This window comes from Ylistrum balloti, unplaced genomic scaffold, assembly GCF_031769215.1.
Source record: "Ylistrum balloti isolate Yb309-2 unplaced genomic scaffold, AGI_CSIRO_Ybal_v1 Utg370312, whole genome shotgun sequence".
Taxonomy (NCBI): Eukaryota; Metazoa; Mollusca; class Bivalvia; order Pectinida; family Pectinidae; genus Ylistrum; species Ylistrum balloti.
The window spans coordinates 1,867,951-1,887,101 of NW_026782231.1; the positions used below are offsets into that span (position 1 = coordinate 1,867,951).

General features: G+C 33.0%; 1 protein-coding gene across 1 annotated transcript in view; it reads left to right on the forward strand.

Annotated features, from left to right (window-relative positions):
- The window catches only part of LOC132553260 (uncharacterized), a 28,859-nt gene that overhangs the window by 3,131 nt on the left and 6,577 nt on the right, over positions 1 to 19,151 (forward strand). Inside the window, exons 5-12 of the mRNA XM_060217491.1 lie at positions 5,022 to 5,078; positions 5,690 to 5,761; positions 6,275 to 6,352; positions 7,273 to 7,341; positions 9,380 to 9,412; positions 10,109 to 10,174; positions 13,550 to 13,615; positions 13,862 to 13,930. Coding sequence (XP_060073474.1) covers positions 5,022 to 5,078; positions 5,690 to 5,761; positions 6,275 to 6,352; positions 7,273 to 7,341; positions 9,380 to 9,412; positions 10,109 to 10,174; positions 13,550 to 13,615; positions 13,862 to 13,930 — 510 coding nt within the window. The remainder of the gene's footprint in view (positions 1 to 5,021; positions 5,079 to 5,689; positions 5,762 to 6,274; positions 6,353 to 7,272; positions 7,342 to 9,379; positions 9,413 to 10,108; positions 10,175 to 13,549; positions 13,616 to 13,861; positions 13,931 to 19,151) is intronic.

Genomic DNA, 19,151 nt, shown 5'->3' on the forward strand with positions numbered 1-19,151 from the left:
GATGTACATTGAATAATATTTGACCGATCAACAAAAAATTTTTTTTGGTTAATATAACTGCACTAAACTGTCATCAAATTTCTCATTTGCATAATTATGTAGCTTGAATGGTGAATAGCTGACACAGACATGTCCTAAAAATAAGGCAAGGATCAATAGCATGGCCCCTAAAAGGTCAAGGACATTCTGATTCACATTGAATGTTATAATTACTGGTGTTAAACAAGTCACCCAGATTTAGGAAAATCACTCATATTGAAACTGCACTAAATGGTAATGATTTTGTTCATTTTAAATCTATATGTGTTAGAATGGAAACAGTTCTGTTTTGATTTGGTAATATGCAATGAGTTGAATAATTTGTCTTTGATTAGAAGTGAAAAATATTGAGGTCATCGAATAAAAAATATGCTTCCTGTAAAATATTGGTTTTAAATATATTGTTGCTTACTCTGCTAGTATACTGCTTTTTCTGTAGTACATATAATTTGTACTTAATAAGCTTTACTAACTGACCATTGTCTTTGTCAGGGTGTTTTGAAATGAATTGTAAATTCTTAGGATCATGAGACGTAAACAACTTTTTTACAGTAATCTGTAGACATTGATAGGAGACAGAGTACTAACAAAAACACTGGAATGTTTCATGAGATCTATGGGCTACAAAGTGGCACATCAATATAACTAGGGCTACAAAGTGGCACATCAGTATAACTAGGGCTATGAAGTAGCTCATCAGTATAACTAGGGCTATGAAGTGGCACATCAGTATAACTAGGGCTAGGAAGTGGCACATCAGTTTAACTAGGGCTAAGAAGTGGCATATCAGTATAACTAGGGCTACGAAGTGGCACATCAGTATAACTAGGGCTACAAAGTGGCACATCAGTATAACTAGGGCTAGGAAGTGGCATATCAGTATAACTAGGGCTACGAAGTGGCACATCAGTATAACTAGGGCTACGAAGTGACACATCAGTACAACTAGGGCTATAAAGTGGCACATCAGTATAACTAGGGCTAGGAAGTGGCATATCAGTATAACTAGGGCTACGAAGTGGCACATCAGTATAACTAGGGCTACGAAGTGACACATCAGTACAACTAGGGCTATAAAGTGGCACATCAGTATAACTAGGGCTAGGAAGTGGCATATCAGTATAACTAGGGCTACGAAGTGGCACATCAGTATAACTAGGGCTACGAAGTGACACATCAGTACAACTAGGGCTATAAAGTGGCATATCAGTATAACTAGGGCTAGGAAGTGGCATATCAGTATAACTAGGGCTACGAAGTGGCACATCAGTACAACTAGAGCTATAAAGTGGCATATCTTTATAGTGAGGGGTACAGAGTGGCATGTCTGTATAATAGGACTACAAAGTGAAACATCTTTATGATTATGGCTACTCCATTTAAGGTATCTGTCAGGTATAAAGAATCTTTTGAATACAACATATAGTAGTTTGTTTTTGTCTGAAGACTATCAACTGTTCTACAAAAAATGCTTTTTTATGTCATATATGGCAGATATTGAAATCAGAACACCTCTAATGCATTAATACTTCATATGATGTTGCGTGTCCCTGTTTACTTCTGTGTCTGTCTTTGTCAGTGTGTGCTGTAGAGGCATGGGTTGTGTATTTACCATTATTGGATGTGAATAATGTTGATATGTTGCAGGCTTATACTGATGTAAGCTGAGTTTATATAAATGAACAATATAGACAAAAAATGTGGCCAAAATGTAACAATATCTATGCTAATAGCAGCACTTCAACCACCTGTTCCCTTTTTAAATTGTGTTGTACTTGTAATGTATGAAACAAAGTGATGACTGAAGGGAGGTAATTACAGGGATCATTACAGCCTTTTTTTAGAATCAGATATAAATTTTAGGGGGTGGGTTATTATTTTTTTTGAAAAGTTAAGATTTGAGGCACATTCCTATCCATCAAACTTGTTTTAGTTCATTACTATGAAATTATTTTTTAAAAATAAATAAAATGAATTGTTATGGAGATAAAATGAATTGTTATGGAGATAAAATGATGTAACCAGTAAGAAATAGAGTCATGGCAATATGGACAGTGATTTTCAGGACTAAGCCATTTCCTGTGGGACTGGCTCAAATTTTGAAACCCAATCTTATCTCTTAGTATTGGGACTAATGAAAATTTTGGAATTGGTGTTCTGGACTTGCCTTAGAAATTATACAAGACTGACTGATGGTGCAGGTCACCTTGAAATACCTCTTTTTGTTCTCAGAACATGAAAATTAAAGGTTGGTGATTTTTTCTTCACTAAAACACTTTTGAGAAGTAAGACAGAAAAGACTTATCAGTATGCTGCAAGGGGTTTCCAACATAGGGCTTTGGGCAGAATGATTTCTTCATTGTCTCTATGTCTTACAGATACAAAGCAATTTTAAGGCACCATGAATGCATCATTGCCCTTGGTACCTGAGAATTGTGCACCAATGTGTAACAGTTGTAGCTACAAAAGTTTTAAAGGAGTGATCTAGATATTTCATGCTTATTTCTCAAAATATGATTGACCAGTTGGCATTCAGGTGCATGCCTAGGTCACTATAGAAATGTACATCATATCATTAGATTTCATTATATTTAAATATGTATATACATTAAAACAATACATTGTTTATCTTCTTCACCTTTGACCTTGACCTCAGTTACTTATTTATAACCATTTACTGGTTCATGTATTACTATCATTTTTATGTGTAAATACATACATGTAATACAGTGTGTAACAACAAGTTCCATTACCCATACACTGAGGTATATCAAATTAGAAAAGATCGTTTGACCTTTGGTTTAATGAAATATCATTATACTGGTTTTCAACATATGTTTTGGTCATTAATTCTTGGTCTAAATCTTATATTACCTCTAGTATATCATGAGGAAGAACTGTGTCACAATCCAAAATAGAATTCCTGGGATCTCATGTGATGATGGAACCTATCATCAGGAACTCATGTAGTTGTAAATTAGTTTACAGGAACATCATACTGTCATGGCACTGATTGTCAAAGTGATACATACTTAAGTGTGGTCACATATGATACTGCTATCATACTGCTGTTGATCTAAGAGTCAGTGATTGATAATAGAAATTTTCTTTGCGGTATCGTGTCATTTTCTGTGTATTACACACGTTGTAGTATCATGTCATTTCCTTTGTATTACACACTTTGTGGAACCTTGTCATTTCCATGTGTTACACACTTTGTGGTATCATGTCGTTTCCATGTATTACACACTTTATGGTATTTTGTCATTTCCATGTATTACACACTTTGTGGTATCATGTCATTTCCATGTGTTACACACTTTGTGGTATCTTGTCATTTCCATGTATTACACACTTTGTGGTATCGTGTCGTTTCCATGTATTACACACTTTATGGTATTTTGTCATTTCCATGTATTACACACTTTGTGGTATCATGTCATTTCCATGTGTTACACACTTTGTGGTATCATGTCGTTTCCATGTATTACACACTTTATGGTATCTTGCCATTTCCATGTATTACACACTTTGTGGTATCTTGTCATTTCCATGTATTACACACTTTGTGGTATCATGTCATTTCCATGTATTACACACTTTGTGGTATCATGTCATTTCCATGTATTACACACTTTGTGGTATCATGTCATTTCCATGTATTACACACTTTGTGGTATCATGTCATTTCCATGTATTACACACTTTGTGGTATCTTGTCATTTCCATGTATTACACACTTTGTGGTATCTTGTCATTTCCATGTATTACACCCTTTATGGTATCATGTCATTTCCATGTATTACACACTTTGTGGTATCATGTCATTTCCATGTATTACACACTTTGTGGTATCATGTCATTTCCATGTATTACACACTTTGTGGTATCTTGTTATTTCCATGTATTACACACTTTGTGGTATCTTGTCATTTCCATGTATTACACACTTTGTGGTATCTTGTCATTTCCATGTATTACACACTTTGTGGTATCTTGTCATTTCCATGTATTACACACTTTGTGGTATCTTGTCATTTCCATGTATTACACACTTTGTGGTATCTTGTCATTTCCATGTATTACACACTTTGTGGTATCTTGTCATTTCCATGTATTACACACTTTGTGGTATCTTGTCATTTCCATGTATTACACACTTTGTGGTATCATGTCATTTCCATGTATTACATCCTTTATGGTATCTTGTCATTTCCATGTATTACACACTTTGTGGTATCATGTCATTTCCATGTATTACACACTTTATGGTATCTTGTCATTTCCATGTATTACACACTTTATGGTATGTCATTTCCATGTATTACACACTTTGTGGTATCTTGTCATGTCATTTCCATGTATTACATTACACACTTTGTGGTATGTCATTTCCATGTATTACACACTTTGTGGTTGTCATTTCCATGTATTACACACTTTGTGGTATCTTGTCATTTCCATGTATTACACACTTTGTGGTATCTTGTCATTTCCATGTATTACACACTTTGTGGTATCATGTCATTTCCATGTATTACACACTTTGTGGTATCTTGTCATTTCCTTTGTATTACACACTTTGTGGTATCATGTCATTTCCTGTGTAACACACTTTGTGGTATCATGTCATTTCCATGTATTACACACTTTGTGGTATCTTGTCTTTTCCTGTGTAACACACACTTTGTGGTATCTTGTCATTTCCATGTATTACACACTTTGTGGTATCATGTCATTTCCTTTGTATTACACACTTTGTGGTATCATGTCATTTCCATGTATTACACACTTTGTGGTATCTTGTCATTTCCATGTATTACACACTTTGTGGTATCATGTCATTTCCTTTGTATTACACACTTTGTGGTATCTTTATAGCTATATAGTTAATAGCTATAGTACATTATCCCTAGTTTATGGTGAGTTTCCAAGATATTCGTACATGTGTGCGTTACATTTTCCTACTTGTGTTAATACAGGAAAGAGAAACCGAGAGTGGCACACTGAAAAAACGAGGCAGGTCGTCAGTGGTATCTGTAAGTTATGCTGGGTTCAGATTGAGATTCACTAGATCTGTTATCCTTATCTATAACAGTATAAAAATATTACTACATTCATTTGAGGTAAATCTTCATGACAGATCTCTTCCAAGCGGATGATCACACATCCTGTGAAGAGTTTAGTTGTAAAAAGTGTAAGCACCTAAAGGATTGTATTGAGGTAGAGTTTAACCACAATTTTGATTAAATAAAAAGTTTCGTTTAAGATCCATACAACTTAACATAATAAAAACCTGGACAATGTGGATGATTTGTCAATTAGTTCCTTTTTGCATCATATTGATTAATTGTTTATAGGACAAACTGATATATTTTAATGAGAAATAATGGTTTTATACATCTATCACAAATGGCTGTAGAGTTATGGCTCCCAAATTCATCAAATTAGAAAAAAAATCAGGATTCAAATTACTGAATATGGATTTCAAATTAAGGATACATTCCTTCTCCATAGTAATTTTTTTTTAGTTAATTTGAAAGTTTAATTATGGGTTTGAAAACTTGATTTCAATAATATAAAGAGACGCAAATATAAATGTACACTTGATATGTGTAGGCTGTTACATCTGAACGTTTGTCTTACATAGAAAACAGGTACAGATAGTGAGGTAGACAGAACTCCATCACAGAAAAAACAGGGAAGACCTTCCTTACCATCTGTAAGTTATCGACTACAGAGGATTGAGATTCTGTTATCTACAATTAGAACAGCCGTAAAGTATCAATTAAATCAAAGTAAATGCATTACATTAATCTTTATGAGAAATATGTTGTAATTAAATTTAATTCAACCAAAAATATGTTGATGTATGTTAGAGAAATGTAACTACATGTAATCAGATGGTATTTTAATAGAAGTTACCAAACTGCCAAAATAGCCTAGGAGGTAAATGAATATTTCTATATACACGAGGAATACATAATAGATAATGATGTAAAATTAAAAATGACCACTTTACCATCACTATAAAAACAGGATGGTCATCTTAACTTTCTAGTCTTCAAGCTTTGAGATAACTTGGGGCCAAGTGTATCATTTAATTTGCTATTGGAGAAAATAGTTACCATGCTTGCTCCTAAATGGTTTAAATGAGTCCTGATATTTCATGCTTTACAAAGCATGTTCACACTGCACAGGTGATTGTTTATAGGTAATTTCTGAATTTTTATAGAAAGTTGGAACGACTAGTGATGTACAAAAAGCCACGTCACCTTCACCAAAAAAACGAGGACGACCGTCCTTAGCATCTGTAAGTTTTTCAGTTTTCAAACAATTTTGTGCCCATTCATCATTGGTTTTATAAAAGAGAATTATGTTTGAGTGTCATTATGCTACCTAAATTATACTCTAGCTGCTTTTTGAGTTAGTCATATCTGAAGTCATTTTCGTACTTCAGCTATTTTTAAGACAATTTGTATGCATCAAAATGACGTCGCAAAGTTTTAATGGATATTTGACTGGATCAGTCTGGGATAATGGACAGGGTTTGATCCAGGGTTTTTAGCCCTTGGCTTATTTATGGAGTTTTGATTAAAAAAAAACCCCACCCTTATGTCTGATATGTTATAATATCTTTACGAATAATTGTCATTTTTACCGCATCATCCACATGTGGTTGGATAATGTATCCACACCTGAAATTCACTCCTTCCTAACTATTGACTCCACAGACCTAAAATGCCATCACTGAAATAGTAGAAAGCTTTGATCAATGGATATAACTTAAAAGGCAGCTATTTCAATATCAATATTGCAATTTACCTTAGAAATTTAAGACTTGGACTTACTTCAGTATAATAAAGTATTTAAGTGTTATCATACCTTGACATAAAAGTGTTTGACAAAAAAACTGAATATGAAAATGATGAAGAAAAAAATATATCAGAAAGGCATGTAAAATGAGTGTTTTTACAAGTATGCAATGAAAAGCAAACGGTAAAGAGGGTTAGTTATTACAGAAAAGAGTGAGTTGTTTTTTCTTTAGCTTGAAATGTTTGTAAGGCAGAGATTACTTCATACTCCAAGTCAGTAAAAATGGAGGAAAAACCGCCCAGCCTGCCTTTGGTAGTTTTGTGATCCTGTTGTTAAATGTCATATGTTATCTCTGTACAGACATAATGTGAGGGAAGTTGAAACTCCTATGTGATATTTGGATGTTTCTTGATACAGAAAATCACAACTGGTAATAATGAACGAAATCAACCATCGAACCAGCCAAGAAAAAGAGGAAGGCCGCCTGTAAGTTACTGATAGTTCAGTTGTGATGATTAAATCTAGCTCAAATTCTGTCTTCTAATGATAATGTCTAGCTCAAATTCTGTCTTCTAATGAATATGTCTAGCTCAAATGCTGTGTTCTAATGAATATATCTAGCTCAAATTCTGTCTTCTAATGATTATGTCTAGCTCAAATTCTGTCTTCTAATGATTATGTCTAGCTCAAATTCTGTCTTCTAATGAATATATCTAGCTCAAATTCTGTCTTCTAATGAATATGTCTAGCTCAAATTCTGTCTTCTAATGAATATATCTAGCTCAAATTCTGTTTTCTAATGATAATGTCTAGCTCAAATGCTGTGTTCTAATGATTATGTCTAGCTCAAATTCTGTCTTCTAATGAATATATCTAGCTCAAATTCTGTCTTCTAATTAATATATCTAGCTCAAATTCTGTCTTCTAATGAATATATCTAGCTCAAATTCTGTCTTCTAATGAATATATCTAGCTCAAATTCTGTCTTCTAATGAATATATCTAGCTCAAATTCTGTCTTCTAATGAATATGTCTAGCTCAAATTCTGTCTTCTAATGAATATGTCTAGCTCAAATTCTGTCTTCTAATGAATATATCTAGCTCAAATGCTGTGTTCTAATGATTATGTCTAGCTCAAATTCTGTCTTCTAATGAATATATCTAGCTCAAATTCTGTCTTCTAATGAATATATCTAGCTCAAATTCTGTCTTCTAATGATAATGTCTAGCTCAAATGCTGTGTTCTAATATTATGTCTAGCTCAAATTCTGTCTAATGAATATATCTAGCTCAATCTAATTAATATATCTGCTCAAATTCTGTGTCATATATATCAAATTTGTCTTCTAATGAATATATCTAGCTCAAATTCTGTCTTCTAATGAATATGTCTAGCTCAAATTCTGTCTTCTAATGAATATATCTAGCTCAAATGCTGTGTTCTAATGATTATGTCTAGCTCAAATTCTGTCTTCTAATGAATATATCTAGCTCAAATGCTGTGTTCTAATGATTATGTCTAGCTCAAATTCTGTCTTCTAATGAATATCTTGGTCAATCACATCTGTTATCAATATCTTGGTCAATCATGTCTGTCATCAATATCTTGGTCAGTCACGTCTGTTATCAATATCTTGGTCAATCACGTCTGTTATCAATATCTTGGTCAATCATGTCTGTTATCAATATCTTGGTCAATCATGTCTGTTATCAATATCTTGGTCAGTCACATCTGTTATCAATATCTTGGTCAATCACGTCTGTTATCAATATCTTGGTCAATCACGTCTGTTATCAATATCTTGGTCAATCATGTCTGTTATCAATATCTTGGTCAATCACGTCTGTTATCAATATCTTTGTCAATCACGTCTGTTATCAATATCTTGGTCAATCACGTCTGTTATCAATATCTTGGTCAATCATGTCTGTTATCAATATCTTGGTCAATCACGTCTGTTATCAATATCTTGGTCAATCACGTCTGTTATCAATATCTTGGTCAATCACGTCTGTTATCAATGTCTTGGGTTATTGTTGCTTTGTCAGTTAATATTTGTCTCGAATGTCTAAATCAGATATGTCCCGATGTTCAGTGTTATCTTGTGCGTGCTAAAATCGTTGATTCTGGAAATTTGGTAGGAGTCGAATTGAAATGAACTTGTACATATTGTAAAATGCTTTTCAGTTTATATATGTGTGCATTGATAGGTGTTTCTGATAAGTTGTAATTCACGGTACATTAATATACACACAGGGATTCGTAATCAATTTCAAGCAAGCAAGTCTATTTTACATCAATCTTACATGAAGTCTTTTGAAAGGTGTACATTCCATTACATAACAACAGTTAATTTATCATATAAGTTACAATAGAAACGTTTTATTGATAGTGGTATAACATTCAACGAAATCAAGATTTGACCATCATACGATAGGAGAAAACCTACAGAACATTGAAACAATAATGAACTATTCTTGTCTTCTATAGAACAAATCACACTGATACACATTTTATTCACAGGTACCAAGCAAGAAGTCTGGAGAAGTTAAAGCTGTAAGTGCAGATTTCACTGTTTTATCAAAGTTACCAAGGGTATAGGTACTTCATCATTACCTGTTTGTTACCTGTATGTTACCTGTATGTGAAATCCATGTCGGCCCCCACAGCCAGTCTGTGTAGGGTAAAAGGAGGGTAGGTTGGACACTTGACATAAACACATACAATCAGATATAATTTGATATACATGTAAATGACAGGGAAGTTATATACCTGATGAAACATAATGATAAAATGTGCTATCGGTATAAGAAAATGGACCTTGTTGGATATGTAAGCTTACTAACGACAATCCTCAGTAATACCAGCCAAGGGAAGGAAGTTCGGACAAGTGGATGTTTTGTTGTCTGTATTTGGGTCCTCACATTATATATTTCCCTACATCTTGAAGTTAGAACGGTACCTGAGTATTTTGTGATATTTGTTTGTTGGTCGGGACTTTGTATCATAACAATGGAAGAAGACAGATAATGGAGCCTTTTTTTTTTTTTTTTAAATTGTTTATAGTGCAATTTCTTTGAATTGTCATAAACTACATACTTTTTTTCTCTATATACTTTTATAATATTTATACTAACATACTTTTTCCTTTTATAAACATAAGTAAAAGGCGCTGCATTGAAGTGGTTTTTCTCTCTGAATTGGCAGATAAGTTTATAAATTATTATTTATACAATGTGATGTTTACTGCAGGCAGACAATTCCAGATCTGTCCCGTCAGGAAGACCAAGAGGTCGACCTCCATTAGGAGAAAATGGTGTAAGTTTTACAAATGGAAAAAAAAAGTTACAAATATAAAAAATGAATGAAGATATTCTAAATCATCAGGTATATTAATTATTGCCAAGGATAAAATATATCTGTAGTTGTCCGATTTATATCGATTTAATTATAGTGTACGATGGAAAATGATATTACAAAGTAGAATATTGTAATGTATTGATAGCCTGTAATCAAAATCAAACTGACAATTATTAGCAAAACATTCTGAGGTGTGCAAGCTTCAAACATTCTTATAAACAAATAACGTTGTCCTGATGAAGCGTCTGCAACAGCGGTGAACCTAGTCGACGATTAAGTAAACAACCACCTAATCGGTAACGTATGGGTATGTTGTGATTCATACCCTCTTCATATTTGGCATGAAATAGTTATACGTAAATAAAGGTAGAATTTATTTCCGACAAATGGTTTCACACGTTTTTAAAGACTTTGTAAATTGTCATATTCTAGTAAAATTGTACAGTTTTAGGGTATAGATGTGCTACAACTGACAAGATATAGTCTGGTACAGTTGTACAGTTGTCAGATATAGATGTGTTATAACTGACTAGATATAGTCTGGTACAGTTGTACAGTTGTCAGATATAGATGTGTTACAACTGACTAGATATAGTCTGGTACAGTTGTACAGTTGTCAGATATAGATGTGTTATAACTGACTAGATATAATCTGGTACAATTGTACAGTTGTGGGATATAGAGGTGTTACAACTGACTAGATGTAATCTGGTTCAATTGTACAGTTGTCAGATATAGATGTGTTACAACTGACTAGATATAATCTGGTACAATTGTACAGTTGCGGGATATAGATGTGTTACAACTGACTAGATATAATCTGGTACAGTTGTGGGAAATAGATGTGTTACAACTGACTAGATATAATCTGGTACAGTTGTGGGATATAGATGTGTTACAACTGACTAGATATAATCTGGTACAGTTGTACGGTTGTGAGATAGATGTGTTACAACTGACTAGATATAATCTGGTACAGTTGTACAGTTGTGGGATATAGATGTGTTACAACTGACTAGATATAATCTGGTACAGTTGTACAGTTGTGGGAAATAGATGTGTTACAACTGACTAGATATAATCTGGTACAGTTGTGGGAAATAGATGTGTTACAACTGACTAGATATAATCTGGTACAGTTGTGGGATATAGATGTGTTACAACTGACTAGATATAATCTGGTACAGTTGTACAGTTGTGGGATATAGATGTGTTACAACTGACTAGATATAATCTGGTACAGTTGTACAGTTGTGGGATATAGATGTGTTACAACTGACTAGATATAATATGGTACAGTTGTACGGTTGTGATATAGATGTGTTACAACTGACTAGATATAATCTGGTACAGTTGTACAGTTGTGGGATATAGATGTGTTACATCTAACTAGATATAACCTGGTACAATTGTACAGTTGTGAGATATGGATGTGTTACAACTGACTAGATATAATCTGGTACAGTTGTACAGTTGTGGGATATAGATGTGTTACAACTGACTAGATATAATATGGTACAGTTGTACGGTTGTGAGATAGATGTGTTACAACTGACTAGATATAATCTGGTACAATTGTACAGTTGCGGGATATAGATGTGTTACAACTGACTAGATATAATCTGGTACAGTTGTGGGAAATAGATGTGTTACAACTGACTAGATATAATCTGGTACAGTTGTGGGATATAGATGTGTTACAACTGACTAGATATAATCTGGTACAGTTGTACAGTTGTGGGATATAGATGTGTTACAACTGACTAGATATAATCTGGTACAGTTGTACAGTTGTGGGATATAGATGTGTTACAACTGACTAGATATAATCTGGTACAGTTGTGGGAAATAGATGTGTTACAACTGACTAGATATAATCTGGTACAGTTGTGGGATATAGATGTGTTACAACTGACTAGATATAATCTGGTACAGTTGTACAGTTGTGGGATATAGATGTGTTACAACTGACTAGATATAATCTGGTACAGTTGTACAGTTGTGGGATATAGATGTGTTACAACTGACTAGATATAATATGGTACAGTTGTACGGTTGTGAGATAGATGTGTTACAACTGACTAGATATAATCTGGTACAGTTGTACAGTTGTGGGATATAGATGTGTTACATCTAACTAGATATAACCTGGTACAATTGTACAGTTGTGAGATATAGATGTGTTACAACTGACTAGATATAATCTGGTACAGTTGTGGGATATAGATGTGTTACATCTAACTAGATATAACCTGGTACAATTGTGTTGGATATAGATGTGTTACAACTGACTAGATATAATCTGGTACAGTTGTGGGATATAGATGTGTTACATCTAACTAGATATAACCTGGTACAATTGTACAGTTATGAGATATAGATGTGTTACAGCTGACTAGATATAATCTGGTACAGTTGTACAGTTGTGGGATATAAATGTGTTACAACTGACTAGATATAATATGGTACAGTTGTACGGTCGTGGGATAGATGTGTTACAACTGACTAGATATACTGATATCTTGTTTACTTCAGGCTAGAAAAAAGACCCGATATATCCCTACAGGAAAGCCAAGATGTCGACAACCACTTACAAATGGTGTTAGTTTTCTAGAATATATTGATAGGTTATAAATAGCACGATTAAGATAAAATGAAGCTGTTAGGTATGTTGGAAAACAATTAAAACAGTGACTTTTGTTTGGAGGTTATGTTTTAGTGGAGTGCTACAGGTCATGATATTGTTCTTTATAATGGAGAATAAAGGTAGCATCTGACGTGTGTTGCTTGTATCTTTGTTGCCTGATAGGTCATTTCCTGTCTTTACATTTTCCATCTATTACAAATTCAAATATCACATGATTAATTATTCACGTACACATTCGAATAAGGCAGAAATATTAAGTTGTCTCTACCGTTATTGTCTATATGATCAAAATTCATAAACAGGTTTGGGCCACCACTTCCTGAGGAATTTGACATAAATGTACATCATTTATAATCCTTCATTTAAAGTCTTGTTTACTACAGACCAAAAAAACCATTAGATATATTCCTGCAGGACAAATAGGAAACGATGTCCAGGGTTCAGAAAAGTACAGATAATATTCATATATATTCCTTGTTAGTTGGTAATACCACTAGTTTTCATAACTCTTTCAATCATTTCTTTACTTATCAACATTTACATGAAATATGTTATGAAGGGGCGAGCTTTTTTCAGAAACAGCTGTTGAATCATGATTGAAATTGTTGGGAACGGGGGACATTGTAGTGACATCACTTTCCAGAGATCAATCACTGACATGATACTACACCAAATTTTTACTGTAGGCCAACAATTCCAGATCTGTCCCTTCAGGAAAACCAAGAGGTCGACCACCATTGGGAGAAAATGGTGTAAGTTTTACTTTACAAGGTTTAAGAAGAGGGATAATGTTTTAGCCATATTTATGTGTATCGGTAGATATATATGACATATCATGACCTGATACTATCTAGTAGAAAGATAAAGTTATAGCCATATTTATGTGTATCGGTAGATATATATGACGTATCATGACCTGATACCATCTAGTAGAGAGATAAAGTTTTAACCATATTAAGGTGTATGGGGAGATATATATGATGTTTTGATTACTGCAGGCTAAAAAAACCACAACATATGTCCCCACCGGAAAGCCTAGAGGTCGACCACCATTGGGAGAAAATGGTGTAAGTTTTCCTAGATTATATTAATTGGTAAAACATCAGAAAAGACAGATTTAAATAAACTGAAGATGTCCGATATATTAGAGGTATAATTTTGGATGATGTCACCTTGTTAAAGTCGTTAACTATGACGGTTACAATGAGAACGTAAATGACATCTGCCATATGGAACTTCCACAACTATTTCCTGTCTGATAGGTAATTTCCTGCGTAAGTTTTTATTTTTCATCCATCACATTTTTCAGATATGATATCATTGATAATTAATGTCGAAATTTCGACAAAAGGCAGAAAGAAGATGGTTGAAAAACTGTATAACTCGCTCATATTTAGCTCAATGTATTGGTACTGTTTATAAATAATAGTTTAGAATCTGTAGATATGTACATTTTTAGGTCCATTAGCTTCTGTTGAAATGGATATACATGTACATGTATACGTCGTCATTTGAAATCTTGTGAACTGCAGGCCAAAAAAACCATCCCATATATCTCGACAGGAAAGCCAAGAGGTCGACCATCTTTGGGACATAATGTTGTGAGTTAGATAAGAATACAGTTGTCTAGTAATTAAGATTGTGTCCTGCCAATTTTCTAATACAGGTGTAGGTTCATGGACAAAAACATTATTTTCTATCATTATTAACTGCTCCTTAGAAGGCAGTTGATTAGCAAAGTTTTAATGTAATGCTGTGTTAATCATCTGTTTTGAATAGTGAAGCAAGGTATTGCCAGCTCTTTTGGGGAAGTAATGGTATACATAACTTGTGAGAAATATCAACTTTTTTCTAGAAAAGGGGAAATGTCATTCTACTAATCTTAAAATGTATGCTTTGATGTGTAAACACGTATTTTTCAAATACATTTTAAAAATCAGCTTTAAATTTGGTGTAGAATTGATGGCTTGTGTATAGAAAACAAGGCAAATCATCACTTAGCTTAATAATTTTGTTCACAGACAAAATTACGAACAGAATCCAATAATGGTGGAGAATCTGATGCAGTAAAAGTTGAGTAAAACAGATGGCTCCACCTTCAAATCCTAACCATTGTAAGTTGTGTAGAGCTTCAAGGCATCCTATTAACTTTGATTTAATCAGAATACATCTTAATGTCAGTTTTAATTGAAGTAAAAGCTAACAGTTCTGGTAGTTTTGTTTCCTTAAAGGATAAGGGTGAAAGCGTAGAATTATTACTTTTCATCTCTTATTAATTCAGCTTGTTATTGTTGTCCATATTTCTGATTGAATTCCTCTCTTTATTGTCTTTCATGCTGCAGACCAGTATGAAGTACGTCCATACACTTCGTGTGCAGTCTTGCTTGAACAGTGTTGTTATGGACATGAACTGTTGTTGTGTGACGAGGAAATGTGGCATGTATGCATTATCATCATGTACACAGATGGAAAAATGATTTTAAAAAAAACATTTACATATCATATGCGATCGATGATATTATCATATATCACTATGGAATGTGATAGATGATGTTGAACTACCATACATTTGAGGAATGATACCTCAACTTAACAACCATATGGTGACCTTTACTGTTTCATATGACCTTGACTATCACATGTTTTAATGAAATTGTGATCATGATAAAATGTTTTTTTATCGATCAAAATGATCTTTAATATCTTGTAAGTTTTGATAGTTTATTAAGTACAGTCAGATTATGGGTAACACTTGATTGTGCGTTAAGATAAATTAAGGCCAACTCAGAAGATTGGCCAGAGCTTTTGTATTTAGGTCATAATGCTTCTTTCCACGTTGTCCCTTGTGAATTTTAAACTTGAGCAATTTAGCTGAAACTGAAGTGATACTGAACTGGTTCCTATGTATACCATAGGTCGGTCTGAAATTCAAGGTGTCATTATACTACAAATTGTGCTTAAATAAAGTGGCAATGTTCACGAATTCATGCTACTCCAACAATACCTTGCTGATTTCATTAGACATTAAAAAAATAGTAGTCCTCTCTACCATCTTGGTATTGATTGTCAAATGGCTATCAAAACCAATGGACTTTTTATGTAAGTGTACGTTCCTAGAGTGTCTTCTGCCAATTTTATTGTTCATGTTCATTAATTTCTGATACTTTTATTATTAATTTTTAAAAGTTTTTGGAGTTTATCAGTTTTTGTCTGGTACTCCAAAGTGTTCAGTTGTGATAGTATACTGGACTTCTATAAATGTGTCTTACATTGTGTTCATTTTATTGGGTTTTAGTCTGTAAGTGATCGATGAAATTTATAAATAATATGAAACGATTGTGAAAGTAGATTCCTGTTGTCTATAAATTTCATAAGTGCATTGCAGTGCAAATTTACCCTGAAGAATCTCTAAAAGAGTTAATAAATTTTTATTTCTAATTCAATGTTTTTATAAAATGTTTTAGATATCTTAAAGAATTTTTTGCATTGAAATAAAACAGAGGTTCCATTTGGCAGCATTCAGGTTTTGAACTTTGAACCTATTAAGTGTTTTATTTAAATGTACATTGTTTGTATGTAAAGTTCAAGGCTTTGTAACACTAACTAATTATAGGATGAATTTGTTTCTCTTGTCATGATTTTGTTTGTTAACTGTGATGTTTTCTGAAAAATTTGATGTATTGTGAGAGATGATGATCAGTGTACACTTTACTCATTAGCCCCGGTGTCAAATGGCATGACATACCAAGGACATTCATATAGTTAGTCAGAAAGGGGAGATAATTCATGAACACATTGGTGATTCATACTGAAGCAAATACTTTTGTTGTGTAATATATTGGACTATTAAACAGTGATTAATAGATATCAAGTTAAGACTTTCTGTCAATTCCAATACAAGTATATCATTACCCACTTTATTGTGTCAAGATCTGCAGACTCAGTTGGAAACATATATGTATTAACTCATAGATATTCCATTTTAGCTGTTTTGGCCACCTTTTTACTGTCAGAACATGTATGTCGAGCCTCAGACTAGGAAAATGCTTTTGTTAATATTTTTTGTTGCATGAATGTAAATAATTTGTTTCTGCATAAGACAAACTCTTTTGTGCCTGAATACACTAACTGATCTTGATGCATGTGTCTATTAAGAGGATACACAGAGAACATAGTAACGGATATAGTTTCACATATATTTAGATCTGGTGTGTAAGGTTTATTGGGGTAGCTATAGGTAATTTGGAATCATTAACACCTGCAATACATATTGATACACTGGCCATTATCTTGTGAATCATGTGCTTAGAGCTTTAATTTTATTGTATTGTTATTTTTGTTGTGAGTTATAATTTAAGCAACATTTTCACATTTGCTAATAAAGACAGATGATAATTATTTACTTCGCTTCTTGAATTGTTTAAAGATCTGGGCAACCAGTGTTAAACCTTGATATTTCATCAGTGCTGCAGGTCTTGATATTAGTTATATTTAATTGATAATATTTTAGTACATAGTTGCGAGGAGGGGATTATGAGGAGTGGTTCTGCTCTGCTTAAATGGTTTTATCCTTGTGTAAACAACAGGTGTATGGGTACATTTGATTTCTGTTTGTATAACAATATCTACAGATTCCATTACTACCAATATATACTAATCCTGCCCCTGAAGTTTCCTAATTACCGACATGGATTTCACATACCTAGGCACTGCATATTTATTTAATTACATTGGATATCCATGCCTGAAATTGTCATTTTTGTTCCATTTGATATATATTTTTGTATTTCATATGATTCTTTTATTGAGCCTTTAAGACCAGTTAAGGATAGTGGTTTTTGAAGGCATCTAGTTTTGTAAATATAAAATTTCATTATAAGGATAATATGATTATCTACATTGAGTCGGATTCAATTTTCCTCATGTATACCAAATATAACTTATCAAAAGAAAAAGTGATAAATAATGAATCTAACAAGGTTTCAAAGTTTAACAGGTTTTGCACCTGAATGCATTCCCATATTACGTGTTCAATTGTTTCTATTTCTGACTTGCAAAAATAACAATATGGATTATCTACTTATCCAGTTCTATTAAATTGGCATTTTTGTTATGGAGTTATCTCCCTTATATTGATTTTCACTTACTTTGACTTTTTTGTTCCATGCATTAAATACATCTTTCCAAAATAGGTTTATGGTTATTTTTTCACATTTTAAAATATAATCAGTTACACATTTTGCTAAAATGTCTATATTTAAATAAGTTTTTAAATTTCCTGCCATTTACCTGATGTAATATACAATCTTCTTATCCATGTTAATTTCAAAGAATCTATAAAGGAAATTAAAAGTATCATTTTCAACCCACCATCTATATAATTCTTTATTACTATGTCCCTTTAGTTTTATCTACCTTGGTTTTCCATAAGAAGTTGAATAATTCTGTGTGAAGATTTTTAAGAAAATACTCATCTGGATTTGGTATTGCAATAAATAGGTGATTTAATTGCGAAATAAGCAATGATTTTATGATATGAATTCTACCTATTGGTACAGTAATTCTCCTAGACCAAGTATTGATAAGTGTCTTTATCTTAACTAGTTTTTTTATCATAATTCAGTCTAGGGATGAGGTGTAAATCTACATGAAAGTTGATGCCAAGAACATTAAATGCTTTAATTCCCCATTGTAATTTCGATCCTGGATATAGAAATTCCTCGCTATACATTTCACTCCCTTTCCATATAGCCGGAGATTTTGATATATTAATATTCAAACCTGAGATTTGTGTAAATTTATTTAGTTCATTTAATGCTTTCAGAACTTTCAGTTCCATCTAAAATTAAAGAGGTTATCACCAGCATACTGAGATATCAAAATGGGACAATTATTTATACCGGTACCCTTTACCTGTTATTTCTTATTCTTATTGCTAGTACCTCTGCACACATTATAAATATATATGGAGCTATAGGATCTCCTTGACGACAACCCCTTTCTATTTAAATAAATTCTGATAAATCCCCCCTTGATTTATTGCTGACACCGAGTCAAAAACTTTCTCAAAATCAATAATTATTAACATTCCTGGTGTTTCATTTCTCTCTGCATAGTCCATAATATCATATGTCAGCCTTGTGTTTTCTCCTACATAACGACCTTAAATAAAGCCTGTCTGGTCAGAATTAATTAATTTACTTAATACTGTTTTTATTCTACTTGCTATACAACCTGATGCAACTATAAAGATAATATATAATGGAAATATAGGTCGCCAGTTCTTTC